This window comes from Malania oleifera, chromosome 1 (assembly GCF_029873635.1).
Source record: "Malania oleifera isolate guangnan ecotype guangnan chromosome 1, ASM2987363v1, whole genome shotgun sequence".
Lineage (NCBI taxonomy): Eukaryota > Viridiplantae > Streptophyta > Magnoliopsida > Santalales > Ximeniaceae > Malania > Malania oleifera.
The window spans coordinates 133,630,791-133,647,665 of NC_080417.1; the positions used below are offsets into that span (position 1 = coordinate 133,630,791).

Genomic DNA, 16,875 nt, shown 5'->3' on the forward strand with positions numbered 1-16,875 from the left:
AAAATAAATAATTATACCCTCAATATAACCAATTTAAATAATTTCCCAAATCTCACTCTCGCTTTGGAGTGGAGCCTAGAAAACCCCAATTGAAAATTTACTCACACCAAAATGATGATAATCGCGTCTAGGACCCTGTGGTGGTGTCCGATCGTCGATTTGGTTGAAGATTTAAGGAGAAATTAAGGATTTAGAGGAAATATACCTTTCCCCAAGAGTGGTGCCTACGCCGCAGCCACGACAAATCCGCTCCAGTAGAAATGTTGGTGGCAGATCTAGGAATCCAACAGCACCTTCCATTTCCTGATCGGTCAAATATCCATCGAGAAATTGATAAGAGAGAGAGACGGCGATGAAGGAGTCGTTCAGAATTTCCATGGGGGGGCACCGTTGCCTTTGCAATTGAAATCATAGATTTCAATTTGAATCCGTTGGAAGCTTCAAGTAAGCTTTCTTTATTTTTTTTTCTTTTTTTTCTTTACTTACTTTATCATATATGATAATAATATTTTATATATATATATTGGACCATTCAAGATTCTTGAAAGAGTGAGTTCAATTGCCTATCGGTGGCATTGCCATTGGTCGTATCTAGGAGCCATGACATATTCCATGTTTCTATGCTGAGGAAATACATCTCAGATCCCTCCCATGTGATTAGTTATGAAGCACTAGAGTTGGGTGATACCTTAACTTATGAAGAGGTGACAGTGCAGATTTTAGACTGGAAGGAACATGAGTTACGCACAAAGAAGATTCTTTTGGTAAAAGTTTTATGGTGTAATCATGCCATTGATGAGGCTTCCTGGGAATTAGAGGATCAGATGTTCTAAAGATATCCATATTTATTTAGTGGAGCTCAGAGTTGAGTCAGTTAAGATAAAAGTGAACAATAATGTTGTATTTTGATTTGTATAGTGTAGCATAAGATAGATAAAGTTTTTAGTTTTTGATGTGAATGGCTTTGGGAGAATTTTGAGTAGTTATAATCTCCCAAAACCCTCTTTGTAACCATGGTGTTCCTCCACCATAAGTGAGGATAATTAATAAAATTGGGGTGTTTTTCTTTAAGGATGAAAAGGTAATGAATAGCAATTTCGATGACGAAATTTTTATAAGGATGAGAGAATGTAATAACCCCAAAAATGGTTATACAAGATTAGTGGGGTGATTTCAAAATAAAATAAAACAAAATAATAATAATAATAATAATTAAAAATTAATTAATTAAATTATTATTATTACTGTTTATTAAATATCATATTATTATTCTTATTTTATATTTTATATATATATAAAACTAACCTTCCTAAAGCTAGAGACTTTAGGAAGGATTTTAAACTCCTAAAGAAACAGAAGTTGTGCAACCCCCCTTCTGATTCTCTCTCGCTCACCTCCATCTCTCTCCTACTTCTTTCAATTTCTCGACTAATTTTTGCCCGATCGAAAATCAGAAAATATCGCTGGACTTCATTTTGCACCACCGTCATTTCTATCGGAGCGGATTAGTAGTATAAGCGGTGTAGGCATATCTCTTAGAGGTAAGTTAAATTTCATTCTTACCTCAATTTCTTGTAAATCTTAAACTTAATTGACGATCGAACACCAGCACGAGAATCAAAGAATAATTCTCTACAAGTCTAGTAGAGCGGATTTCTCGTGGGATCGTCGTAAGCATAACTCCAAAATTGGGATAAGGGGTTAATTATTATTTAATTAATGTAGATTTAGAAATGCTAGAATATTGGGCATTCTAAGGTTGAATTTGGGTTATTAAATTCAGGGTTTGGGTGAGCGCTGCGAGTGTAATTTTAGAACCCTGCAGGCATAATTTAGGAAACCAAGTAAGGGTATTAAATATTAGTTTAAATGTTAATTTAGAGCATATGGAGCCTAGGGAAGGTTATATGGGCATTATTTTGGGAAATAGGTTAATTAATCTAGGGAAAACACGAATTGCAAAATTTGAATTTCAGGCGTCAGGGGCGGAGGATCTGGATTTTAACGAAACTCTCAATAAGCCAAGTAAAGGGAATAAATTATAGCAGTATTTTTAGAGCTACTATTTAAATTGATATGCGAAAATGAGCATATGGTATGTAATATCCCCAAAAAGAGACTACGTAAGTTTAGTGGGGTGATTCCCAAAAAAAAATTTAATTAATTAATTAATTAATTAATCGAATTTAAAAAATAAGAATAATTAAAATTTATTTTTATTTTTATTAATAAAATATATTATTATTAATATTAATTAAAATTATTATTATTATTATTTTTAATATTATTATTATTATATATATTCAGGTGTGTTCCTGTATTTCACACGCCCCCCTGCTTCTTATTTTTTTTTTTTTTTTTTTTTTTTTTTGTCTGCACGCAGACACTCTCCTCTCCCTCCCTTCTCTCCCTCTCTCCTCGATTTCATGATGAATTTTCGCCCAATTGAAAATTGGAAAGTTTACGCTGGACTCACATTTTGTTTCCCCTTTTCCGCTGCCGGGTTATTTCTACAAAGCGGATCGATGGTAGGAGAAGCATAGCGTATTCACCTGCGGGAATGGTAAGCCAATTTTCCTTTTCTTTAATTCTTACAAAATTATAAGTACGATTACGAAACGCCCACCCCCTACGAGCTCTAAGGTTGATTCGCTCCACGTTCGTGGGCCGGGACCTCTGTTGCGGTCGTCATGGGCCCCCCCTCACAATTTGGGGTAGGGTACAAGGGGTTTTTTGTACGTACTTCGGATAATTTGGAAAGGCTTTCCACTCTTTGCGCCTCTGGGGTGCCACTTGGCTTTCTGAAATTAGGGTCCGGGTGAGCCCCGCGGGTTGTCCTTTGGGCCCCCCACAGGTAACCTTCCCACCCTGCAGTGGGGTTGTCTACATCTTAGTTTCACTCTTCCTTTGAGGGTCTCTGGCCCTCGGGCAGGTCGCTGGGCTATTTTGTGCGCCATTAGACTGACTTCCTCTGCGCCAAATTGTAAACTTGCGCTACGAAGTTGCAGTTCGGCCCCCCAGGTGGGTGTAGGCGTTGGGTTGTTCCCGCGCCTCTCCCCAGTCAAGGTACGGGGCAATTCAATTCGCGCCGTGTTTTTTAACCTCCTATTGATTAATACGGTTGACAATGAGCATATGCTCTTTGTCCGGAAACTTATTCTGATCTACATATTAGTACATGTGTGGCAGTTTTGAGTAATTTACATGGTGCATATTGGGACTGGAAATTACATATTTATGAATAATAGATGAAAACTGTGTGGCATACGATATATGTTGAAAAATGTGAAATATAATGATGTGTATTTTTTGAGAAAATAGTGAATGAGAATGATTGATGTGATATTTATACATGAGTAGAAATTATTTGCATAAAAAATAAGTTTGTACAAATTGCTGATATGAGTATTTTGGGAAATGTGGAAATACGTGAAATATAATATAAATTATTATGAGATGATGAAATGTGTACAGAAAATGATGAGAATATTTATATTAAATTGAATTGAGATATACTGAAATATGATTGATGATATGTCAATACCGCACAATAATTGTGGGAGGGTGCTATTTCTTTCCTACTGATGTCGTTGGGGAGGTATGCTCAGTATGGAGACTGTGTGTGTGTATGTATGAAGTTCCTACTGATGCCGTTGGGGAGGTATGCTCAATATGGAGACTGTGTGTGTGTGTGTGTGTGCGAAGTTCCTACTGATGCCGTTGGGGAGGTATGCTCAGTATGGAGACTGTGTGTGTGTGTATATGAAGTTCCTACTGATGTCGTTGGGGAGGTATGCTCAATATGAAGACTGTGTGTGTGTGTATATGAAGTTTCTACTGATGCCGTTGGGGAGGTATGCTCAATATGGAGACTGTGTGTGCGTACGAAGTTCCTACTGATGTCGTTGGGGAGGTATGCTCAGTATGGAGATTATGTGTGTGTGTGTGAAGTTCCTACTGATGCCGTTAAGGAGGTATGCTCAGTATGGAGACTGTGTGTGTGTGTGAGTGAGATTCCTACTGATGTCGTTGGGGAGGTATGCTCAGTATAGAAATCGTGAATGTGTTGAGAATTGAAATTATGTGAATTAATGTATTATGTAAAGTACATAAATGTGAATTTATGTATACATAGATATGTAATGAGTTAAAATGGGAAATGATTGTGAAAATTGAAAGAGTGTGTGTTTTATAAAATATATAATTAAGGAGAAGTGAAACTCTCCGCCTGAGGGCTTACTGAGTAAGGTGAGTGCCCTGATAGGTATCAGATGTGGCCATTCCTGGTTGCATAATGTGTTACGGCAGAGGGAAACTACTTGTATGGGCGGGCAATCTTCTCTATTCTCAAGAACTTCGTGGGTAATTATATGTGTTGGAAATGAATAAACTTGAGAAATGGTTTTAAAGCTTATAAAAGCTTGTGTTGTATATATATATGATTATGTGAATGTGAATATCAGTGTATTTTCTCAGATGAAATGTTGTTTTGAAAAATAAAGCGTGTTGTAACTGAACTTATATGGCCACATACTATAAATAATTTATTCCTTCTTACTGAGATGTGTTTCACCCAAATTATCTAAATTTTTTAGGGAACAGGGATCGACCAGGTGATAGAGCTTCATGATAGTAGGGAGCTAGAACCTTGATATACAAGGTGAGTTTGGACTAGGGGGGTGTGATTCCCTAGGGTTGTATCGTTTTTGGGTGTGAGATAGTATTGTGTAAATATGTATGTTAGTAATCTGAATATTGTATTTTGGATGATATGATTATACTATTATCCACTGTTAGGTTTTATAAATAAAATGACTTTTTACCCGGTACCCAATGCGGGTCGGGTCGTATGGATGGTAGTAGGGTTGTTGACGTGGCCGATTTATGCATGTTATTGAGGACGAGTGAGTATTTATTTATTATTTATGAATGTTGTCGATGACGTGTAATTTATTTATTATTGTTTATGAAAAAAAAATTTTGGTACAAAAATCGGGGCGTCACATGGTATTTTGTCTGAAAATTATTATGATATAAATATCAAATAAATTGTGTGGCATTTGAGTAATATTGAATTTTGATATTTTGGAATAGGAAATATGATTATAGATATATTTTCTATAATAAATGGGGAAATATGAGAATATGATTTGTATTATTGAAAAATGTGAAAATTCATGAAAACGGGTTATATATATTATTATGAGAATGAAATGTGTATTGGAAAGATGGGAAGAAACAAAAAATGATGAAAATATTGTTGATCTGATGTGATGAATTGTGAATGCTAAAAATGAAATTATTGCAATATGAATCTCGAAATGTGTATATTGAGATGGGAAATTCTGAAATTATGAATACGGGAAATGTGAAAATTGCATTGAGAATTCTGCAAGGTAAACACTAAAATGTGAAAATGAGAAATATAAATATTGCAAAGTAAATGTCGCAATATGAATAGTTAAAACGTGAATACTATAATATGGAAATTGAAATGTGATGATTGAATTGAGTATACTAACTGTGAATACTGGGGAAATGTGAACATTGCAAAGTGCAAGAGTTGCAATGGGATAATTGAAATGTAATTGATGAAATACCAATACTGCATAATGATTGCGGGTATGTGGCAATGATTAACCGTGATGGACAGACATGGAAATTCTAATGATGGATTGTGATATTGAGCACAGTACCGTTGCTAGTAGTGTAGTGTAACCACACGGACTCTTGGAGCATGTGGCGTGGCAGTCGACTGAGCTGTATAGTAGAGTTGTACTGCCCTCTGTGTCTGGATAAGGGCTATAGGTCGACCAGTCATACTACAGACGGAAGATATATGATATGATATTTTGATCTAACAGGGTCGGCCAACCACGGTTAGATCTAGCCTTTGGGCCGCACAACCTTGACCATGAGGGGAAGCATGGCGTGAAAAGAAAGATCCTCAGGGTAGTCATGAGTTACAGACACGATGTTGGTACTTGATACCATGGATACTCATGAACTGGATAATGATAAAAATGGGTTAAAATGAGAAATGAAAGAAATAATAGAAAATGAGAAATAGAGAATGATAAAATTGAGAAATGAATTTGTGTGAGTTAATAATATAAATAATTGAGGCGAAATGAAACTCTCTACCTGAGGGCTTACTGAATAAGGTGAGTGCCCTGATAGGTATCAGATGTGACCATATCTGACTGCATAACTTGTTAGGATAGAGAGAAGCTACTGGTATAGGCAGGTAAACTTCCATATTTTCAAGAACTTCGCGGGTAAATATGTGCTAAAAATGAATGAACTTGAGAAATGGTTTTAAAGTTTATAAAAGCTCGTGTTGTATATCTATATGATTATGAGAATATGTATATCAGTGTATTTTCTCAAATGAAATGATGATTTGAAAAGTAAAGTGTGTTATAACTGAACTTATATTGCCACACACTGTAAATAATGTATTCCTTTTTACTGAAATGTATCTCACCCAAACTATCTAAACTTTTCAGGGAACAGAGATAGGCCGGGTGATAGAACTTCGAGACAGTGGGGAGTTGAAATTCTGATATATAGGGTGAGTTCTTGGACTAGGGAGATGTAATTCCCCTAAGGTTGTGTTGTTTTTGGGTATGAGATGATAATGCATATATATATATATATATATATATATATATATATATATATATGTTGATACTATTGGTATTGTATTCTGATTGTTATGTATATATTGTCTTCCGCTGTTAGATTGTATAAATGAAATAACTATTTACCCGATACCCAATGCGGATCGGGTCATATGAGTGGTAACAGAGTTACTGACGTGGCTGATTTGTGAATATTATTGACGACGTGTGAATATTTATTATTGTTTATAAAAAAATTGGTACAAAAATCGGGGCGTGACAAACTAGTTCAAGAATCACATAGATCTAAAATTTTCAAATCAATTCCCACACATTATATTGAGTAATTTTCTCAATTTAGTTTATTTTAAAAAATTTGTTTTAAAATATCATTTTATTATGAGTAAAATTTATTTTTTTCACATATACTTAATAACAACTAATGGTCAAGTGATGAAAGATTCATCTTGTCAACAAAGAATTTAAAAAAAAAAAAAAAAAAAAAACATAATAGGTATAGTCACTTATAATTTTTCTAAATTTGTCTTCAATTTTGTATTTTTTTTCTCAAGATTCTGAAAGATTCTGCCTTTTTGGGAAAAAAAATTAAATAAATAAATAAAGGCCAAGTGGGCCCCATCTAGTTTGCGTGCATCAAACGCGCCTCTGTCGCTCAGAGGCAGCCGGGCGGGTGCTGCGTAATGGATAGAGGCGGTGGGGACCAGGGGGAGATGTCACAGCCTATAGCCGGTGGTAGTCGAAGTAGCGGCGCGACTCTGGAGGCGGTCGTCACGGACTATTTTTTGTGATCCAAGGAAGAGATAGGGATGAGATTAATTACGGGTCAACTGCTCTCACCAGTCACCTGTTTCCATACGAGCCGTCTTTGCTTTTCACTTTTTCCTTCTTTTGTTTTGTTTTTATTTTGAAAAAAGTCTTATTATTAAGTCATTTCTTATATATATATATAATTTAATTTTAAATAATTATTAATTTACTTACCATGTTAAAAGTTTATAAAACAACTCTTTTCCAAAAGCTTTTTAAAAAATATTTAATTTTTTAAAATATTAAAGCAAAATGTAGATACGCATACTTTTAATAAGATCGTATTATTATGATATGACTATTTCTATATCCTTCTCGACTCTTTCTATTATAAGTAAGTTATTTAAGTTTTTAAAATATTAAAACAAAAAATAGATACACACCCTTTTATAGGATAATGTTATCACTCTCTCTCTTTAAGAGGATACCAACAACGTGAGCCACTAAACCACTAATGACTTTGATAGTGGAACAATAAATCGTTTCACCATAAATTTTTTATTAGAGGGAGGAGAGTCTTACTAATAAATTATATTTGAATAATTTTGTAAAATAGATTTAAGTAAATAATGTAATTAATGTTCATAGATAGATATATTTATTAAATTGTATGAATTATAAATCATATTTTAATATTTAAATATAAGTCATATAAATCACATTAACAATAATATAATTATGGCTAAATTTATAATAGCACTTCATTATTATCTTTTACATTTTTATTTATTTATTTGTATGCGTACGTGAGACCACTATTATAGTTTATTAAGAGAGATGCATTCCTAGATACATTCCTTTTTTTTTTTACTTACAAAGTGAAAAATTAAAGGGATAAATTTTTTATTTGATACATTAGAAAGTGATTATTGAGTTCCAATAACTCAATAAATTTATTAATGGATGGAATATGTAGAAATTTATTTTTAGATTTACTAATTATTATAAATGTGGGTAACAAATTCTACTTATTTAAAAGTATGGTAATTCATATTCATTTTATGATAAAGTCAAACAATTATTTACGTCTTGAAGAACTTATCAAATTCAATATTTATTTATCAATTTTAGTTTATTTTGATCAAAATAAGTATTTTTTTAATTATTCCATGCCTGTGAAAGAGAGAAATAAATTTTTTATCAAGGATCTGCTTTGAGTCCTTATTGTTTTATTTTATTGATGGACCAATTGACTAACAGTATTGAAAATGAGGTTCAATGGTGTATGTTGTTTGCAGATGATATTGTATTAATTGACGAAACTAGAGATAGAGTAGAGATTGAGTTAGAATTATGGAGAGAAACTTTGAAATTTAGAAGCTTTAGGATAAGTAGAAATAAGACAGAATATATGAAATATAATTTTAGTAATGATAGGAAGAATATTGGAGACAAAGTTAAACTTGATGATGAAAAAATAAATAGCATTTGTAGATTTCGATACCTTGGATCTATTATGTAAGCTGAAAGAGAAATTGAAAATGATGTAATGCATAGAGTTAAAACAAGTTAGATAAAATGAAGAAATACTTCAAGTGTGTTCCGTGATCATAGGATATCCTTAAAATTGAAAAAGAAAGTTTTATATGATAGTTATAAGACCAACCATGCTATATGGAATGGAATGTTGAGCAATGAAAAAACATAATATCCAAAAAGTAAAAGTTGTCGAGATGAAAATGCTTAGATGGATTAGTGGTATAACATTGAAAGATAAATTAAGGAATGAATATATTTGTGATAAATTAAGTGTAACTCCTATAGAAGATAAGATAAGGGAGAGACGACTCAGATGGTATGGACACCTACAACGTAGGCCACATAGTGCACCTGTGAGGAAGAGTGACTTAATTACTGTGAGGGGTAGTAGAAGGTGTAGGGGTAGACCTAAAATAACTTTAGAGGAGATAGTGGGTAAGGATTTAATATCCTTGAATCTATAAAAAGAAATGGTTCATGATCGCATAAATTCGCAGAAAATAATTCATATAATCGACCCAACCTAGTGGGACTAACGTTTGGTTGTTGTTGTTGTTGTTGTTGTATGATTTTTGATAAAAAAAAATGAGCGAAAGACATTTACCTCCCTTGAGATTTGATAAAAAGATAAAAACATTTTCTAATGTTTTAGAAATGCCAAAAAACATTTTCTGAAATTTCAAAACTGTCACAAGTCAGCCTTAAAAAATTTTGTATTTTTGTAAAATACAAAGGGAGATCATAAAGATAATTTTTTTTAAGGTAGGTCTGCATCAATCTCAGGAAAGTCTTTGGAGGTTCGTGAAATTTTTGAATCCTCATGGGATGTTATTGTCTTTTTACCAAATTTCAGGGAAGGTCAATGTCTTTTGTTCGAAAATTTTTAAAAAGATAAGATGTTCAAGGGAGAAAATAAGTTTTAAGCTTCTAATTTATTTTTTCTTATGTTCACTTAATCTAAAATCAAACTAAAATTTTCATGGTATGATTTTGATAAATTTTTTAAAAAAGGATAAGATGTTCAAGGGAGAAAAATAAGTTTTAAGCTTCTATATATATATATATTTTTTTGTTATTTTCACTTATTTAAAAATCAAACTAAAAAATTTCATCTTTGGGTATGATTTTGATAATTTTTTTTTAACAAAAAAAGGACGGGGGAAATAAATTTCAAGTTTTTTTTTATTTTTTTTCCTTATATTCACTTATTCTAAAATCAAGCTAAATTAAAACTTAAAAGATGAGTTAATATATGTATAATTTCTGGTTTAAGTTGAGGTAAAATGAAAATGAACCAAAATTAATTTGGTTTTTTATGAGTTTAATAATTGGAGGTTAAACTATGTGGTGGGGAGTGAGAATAGAATAGCAATTGTGGTTCAAACATTTTATTTTTTTAAAAAAAATATACATAAATCCACATTTTTAGGGATATTTAGCATATAAAAGACAACAAGGATAAGGACGAATTAATAGAAGCCCTAATTCTCTTGCCCTTTCCAATAGTTCCTCTTTGTTGTTAAGATTTTTTTAGAAAAGATAAAAGTATTTAACAAAATAAAATAAAAAATAAATAGATTTGGGGTCTAGTCTAATAATATTGTAGTTACGTACCACCTGATATATTTTTATTAAATTAGTATAAAGTTATTATTGGTGATTCTTTGAGTATTCTTAAGAGGAAGTCAAGGATCTTAAGAATAATCAATTGTTGGGAAAAATTTAGTATCCTTAGTTGTCAATTCTCAAGTTTGATATAGTATCCTTAGTTGTCAATGTAAGAAATCTAAATGCTGCTATTAGATAAACACAAGATCTTCATCATCATGATCTTCACATATGTGTATAATCTATAATGCGGAAAACATAAAATATACATACCGGGTCGTTCATGATGAATACAAACTGATAAGAACGCTTGTAGAAATCGTAGAAATCGTTTCTCTCGCTTCACCCCAATCTCTTTCTGTACTCCATCTGATTTATAGGAATATGACTGATGAACAGAGAGCTAAGGCAGAGAGAGAACAATTCCTATATGCCTTACTTTTAATCTATTCTATTACTTTACAGAATATCTTAACCATCATACTACTCCCAATAATAATAGCAATATATATAGATTCATAGGAAACTCTTTAACTTCCGATCATTATATCTCACATTATTTAATCCATAGATAAGACTTTTCATTTTAGATAAGATGTTTCATTTCCCTTATCATAAGTTATTTTATTTCCTTTTATCATATGGTGCACTTATCTTTCATGTGTTATTCATGTGGGATATATCCTTTGAGATATAATCCAACACTCTCCTACTTGGCCTATATGAATGACTTTAATTTGGATTAACCATATAACCATAATATGTGCACAATTGTCAGCTTATACATACTTTTAGTGAGATTACCATAATAGCATAATTAAACAACCTTCTAACACGAGTCATGGCGGTAAATATCATTAAAGCGACATCTTCCCTTCCATGTACTACTATGCTAGCAAATTATTTAACTATAATTCATAATAGGAAGTAATCATAATGTCCCTTTAATGTCTTTGTCAATGACCATTCTTGTCAACAATGATCCATCTCCATAATTACGTAATTGATGGAAAACAGGAAACAATGTTCAGAAACACCATTAGTGATATCAACATACATGTTATAAAACAAAACATAAAGATCAACAATTATACATCAGGGATTACAACAAAGACCCATGTGATCAGCATGTTCCCTAAATGTCTTTGGTGCCAACCCCTTAGTAAAAGGATCTGCTATCATGAGCTCAGTCCTAATATGTTCTATAACCACAGTTTTTTTTTTCCTAAACGTCCTCCTTAACGGCAAAATATTTGAGTTCCATGTGTCTATTAGATCTACAATTTCCACCTTTCTATCTAATTGACTTTCAACTTCATTTACATAAATCTCCAAAGCGTTTACTACTTGAGATTTATCATGTAGCAAGTAGACATATCCATAACGTGAAAAAACATTGATAAAGGCGATAGAATATCTATCATTACTAAAAGTATTTACGTCAAAGGGTCCACATATATCAGTGTGTATAATTTCTAGAAGCTGAGTGCTCCTTGTGACTCCTTTCTTTGTGTGTCTTGTTTGCTTTTCTTCAATAAAATTTACACAAATGTCAAAGTTAGTGAAATCCAAATCTGGAAGAATTTCACTATTTACTAATCTTTCCAGTCTTTCTTTGGAAATATGACCTAACCGTTTATACCACAAATAAGCAGATCGTTCATTCACTAAACTTCGTTTAGTGCCAATACTATGATGCGAGGTTAAAAGTGTTTTAACATAATGATTATCAAGTTTTAACTTATATAATCCATCACAAAGCATACCACAACCAACCATACAGGTATCCTTAAATAAACTGAAAAAAAAAAACTTTATTAAAATTACAAGTGTACCCAGAAACATCCAATTTAGATAATGAAACTAAATTCTTAGAAATACTAGGAACATAAAAAGTCTCATATAAATCCAAACAACAACTAGTGTCTAGGATTAAACGATAAGTCCCGACAACTTCAACTAACACTTTTATTCTGTTCCCCATGAAGATAAACTTTTCATTCACGTTTATGTTCCAGATTGTAAGAAATCCCTACATCATATTAGAAACATGAGTTGTACGTCCAAAATCAATCCACCAAGTATTATAAGGAACTTCAGCTAAATTCAATTCGAAACATACATAAGTTCTAGGCTTACCCTTCCTTTCGAACCAAGCTTTCCAATTGAAGCAGTACTTCTGGTAATGTCTAGGTTTTCCATAGAAACAACATTTGTCCTTACTTGATACCTTCTTCTGGATATGAGAAAAGGATTCATTATCCTTCAAAGATCCTTTCCCCTTTCCATGCTTTTTTGCTTTCTTTTCAGCTCCTTGATTGTTCACATAATGAATAGAGTGAATTTCTTTATTGTTCAGTTGTGTTTCCTCTTGAACTAGCATACTGTGCAACTCATGCACATTCCATTTATCTTTCACGGTGTTATAGTTCATTTGAAACGGTCCATACTCAGTTGGTAATGAGTTTAAAATGAACTGAATAAGAAAGTTTTCATTCACATCAATTCCCAAAGTCCTAAGTTTTGCTGCAATATTTGTCATTTCAACAACATGCTCATGTATAGTGCGTGAATCATCAAACTTCATAGTGGTTAACGTACCCATTAATGTCCCAGCAAGAGACTTATCTACTATTTGGGAATGCTCTCCCACAAACTTTAAAAACTCTTTAGCATTTTCAGTTTTGGGAATAGTTGTCTTGATGTTATTTGTAACACTCATTCGCATAAACATCAAACTAAACCTATTTGATCTTTCCCAATTACTATAATAGGTTATTTCTTCAGCACTGCTAGAATCAGTAATATCACCAGGTTGATCACTTAAGAGTGTCAAATCAAGATCCAATACACCGAGGTGAAATTGAACTTGTTCACTCCAATCTACAAAATTCAACCCATTAAACATTGGAACAAATGAAGCATGCTAGTGTAACGATCCAGGCACAGGTACTGCAAAAATTAACCATACTTAATGTTTTGAATGAAACATTTATAAGATCACAAACATAAATATATTAATGTTTTCCTTTGGAAAAACACTAATGTAAAGAGCTTTAAAATGATGCTAATTAAATTTTAAATTTTAACATTACTTTGGTAATATTATATGCACTCATTATAAGTATCTATTATCTTTGGATAAATAGATAAAATAATAATAATAATATTACCAAAACATTATCCTTATATTATAAGAACAATTAATCAACCTTTGGGTGATTCTTGATATCTTATAATAATTTAATATCATTCTAGCATCAAACATATGAGTACTTTACTTAATGATTTAATCACTTTGGTGATTAAAATCAAAATACTTTAAACATCAAAATGTTAAAATATTGTGAGTAACGTAAACATATTAATATCATTTTATATATTTACTATCACATCAGACATTCTGTGTCATCATTATTATTACATAATTTTTTTTAAGAAGTATTATGGCAGAGAACATAATTAAACACAGTGCACATAAAATAAATTTGGGGATGTGGTGCATTGGGAAATTTTTTTGTGATTGTTCTGCAATTGGTTCAATGGTGATATTTTCATTACAAAGTGACAGATCACCAGATTGTTGTTCAACGTTATCATACTGTTCAATAATTGAAGGAACAATAATATCTGTTAAAGGTTTAGATATCGAAATAGGAACCCAGATCTCTTTAATGATCACATTAAGTGATATATCACTCCCACTAATTTCATCATTCTCAAGGAACTTTAAATTACCAGTATCAACAATTTTGATACTGTGATGACGCCTTTTGCTGAGGTGACGCTAATGGCGTGGCAGTGGGGTCCAGTGATGATTGTGTTAAATTATACCAGGTCAATTCCCAAGTAAGTAGGGAGTCACAATGGACTGCTTAAGTCTCACTTTCCTAGACAAAATTTTCCTTAGATACATAATTAGCATAATATACCATAAAATCGGCCATAACATAAACTATCGACCATAATGTAAACTAGTCTTTAAAAGTAAATAATTAATCATACACGCGTAACTACAATTATTCACCCAACTATAAGAATTTTACATGCTTACTTTTATGTAAAATTCAACAATTCATGCATGCATAAATACAATTGATCACCCAATATAAATATGTAAGTGACCCAAAGCCAAAAACCATGCGTCTCTTTTTTTTTTCTTTTTTTTTTTTTCTGAAATTCTTGCATTAAAGCATGTGATTCAGCAATAAGACTTTACTGAGCAATTGATCATATCTTCTGTTCAATTCACAACTAAATTAATTTACTCTCCAAAATACTAGTAGAATCCATCCGTAAGTATTGAAATTACTACAAATTAAAATTTTAAATCTGCCAAAAAATAAACACCTAACAATCACTTTACATCTCACGTAGCGAGATTTAGAATCATGATATTAAGAACATAAAATCCCATAAATCCAGCAAATATCATATACTTTTAATAATCATATATTAAAGATTTTTTTTTTAACCCCTTATGATCTCGTTATTGTTTCGTATAAAAATTTGTGTTCATGATATTTTTCTAGAATCGAATATATATATATATATATATATAAATTTTTATACGAAACAATAACGAGATCATAAGGGGTTAACGAAAACAATCTTTACCATGCAAGGAAGATCACAATAATTCCAACATGTTTCCGATACCACATGTAAGAAATCTAAATGTTGCTATTAGATAAACACGGGATCTTTATCATCATGATCTTCACATATGTGTATAATCTATAATGCGGAAAATATAAAATATACATATTGGGATCGTTCATGGCAAATACAAACTGATAAGAATGCTTATAGAAACTGTAGAAGTCGTTTCTCTCGCTTCACCCCGATCTCGCTTATAGAATCTGGAAATATGACTGATGAACAGAGAGTTAAGGCAGAGAGATGACAATTCCTATATGCCTTACTTTTAATCTATTCTATTATTTTTGCAGAATATCTTAACCATCATACTACTCCCCATAACAATAGCAATATATATAGATTCATAGGAAACTGTTCAACTTTCAGTCATTATATCTCACATTAGTTAATCCATAGATAAGACTTTTCATTTTAGATAAGACCTTTCATTTCCCTTATCATAAGTCATTTCATTTCCCTTATCATATGGTGCACTTATCTTTCATGTGTTATTCATGTGGGACATATCCTTTGGGATATAATCCAACAGTCAATTCTCAAGTGTGATATAACTTATCCTATGAAAATTAGCTCTCTAAATAACATAACATAAGCTTGAAATAACATATAATTAATTCTGAAAAGGTTAATATCTGTGACAGCATCCTCATTAACAGAGAGAATAAAGTCACGAGTTTTGAAAATAAACAAAAAATATATTATTAGCTCATATTGAGGATTTGTGTTTCTAAAGAGACTAAATTAGTGTAACCATCTCATGCCTTTTTCCTTAGTGAAAGTCTCTCATTCACAATAAAAGCTACGACTACTTTACTAAAAAATATATATATAATTAAAGAAATAAAACGAAATGAACAAGGAGTAAAGTAGTATCCCCCTTCTTCTTTTTTTGTGATTCTAAAGCAAATGCTATTTTTTCCCCCCAAAAAAGAAGAAACGAAAAACAACACTCCACTTGAGGAGTAACTAAATAAAAATAGTAGTTAAACATTCGTGCCGAACAACACTATGAGTTAATTAAAAAGCAATAAAGATACTAACAACCACCAAATCCTCAAGCTATTAATTAGCTTCACAACACTCGCAAGTTGCCCATCACCATAAGTTATGGGCTTGCAGCCGAACAAGGCGAGCAAGGAGAGATCCCAATACCTAAGATTAATTAGAATATACTAAGTACCATGAGATAGTGGATTAGGCCAACCGATGCAGACAGTACATACAACATGCCAGTGTCAATTAATTTATTTTAGACCGGCAAAATGTTTGGCAACTTTATCAAAGGCTGTAAGATGTTGCTTTTCCAAGTAACAAAAAGGGCTTTTTGCTTGTTTCAAACCTAGCCATGATGGCTGCTTGCTTAGTCTTCCCATGTAAGCCTTGCAAAAAGAAAGGATAAAGAATGGAAAGCAATGTTGATTTTTCATTCAATGGAATTCCCATGCACACAAACACACCAATGATTTGTTTTTGAAAAGAAATAATGATAGTGGGCAATTGTGGGAGACAAAGGAGAGGCCTCACTCCCAACATGCTCATCATCACATTGATTAGCGCTGGGAAAGTTAATTCGAGCCACCTCCCAACAGGCCAAGACCAGCCATGCATGCTTGATTTTGTCCTTTTGGGTAAGCCCAGGCCCAGAGAGCATGTGTGATCTGCCTGCACAAGCCCG

General features: G+C 32.3%; 1 protein-coding gene across 1 annotated transcript; it reads right to left on the bottom strand.

Moving 5' to 3' along the window:
• Positions 1 to 12,570: 12,570 nt before the first annotated feature.
• LOC131149049 (uncharacterized) lies at positions 12,571 to 13,446 on the bottom strand. The gene has a single exon (XM_058099101.1). The coding sequence runs from the start codon at positions 13,444 to 13,446 to the stop codon at positions 12,571 to 12,573; it is 876 nt and encodes a 291-aa protein (XP_057955084.1).
• Positions 13,447 to 16,875: the final 3,429 nt, after the last annotated feature.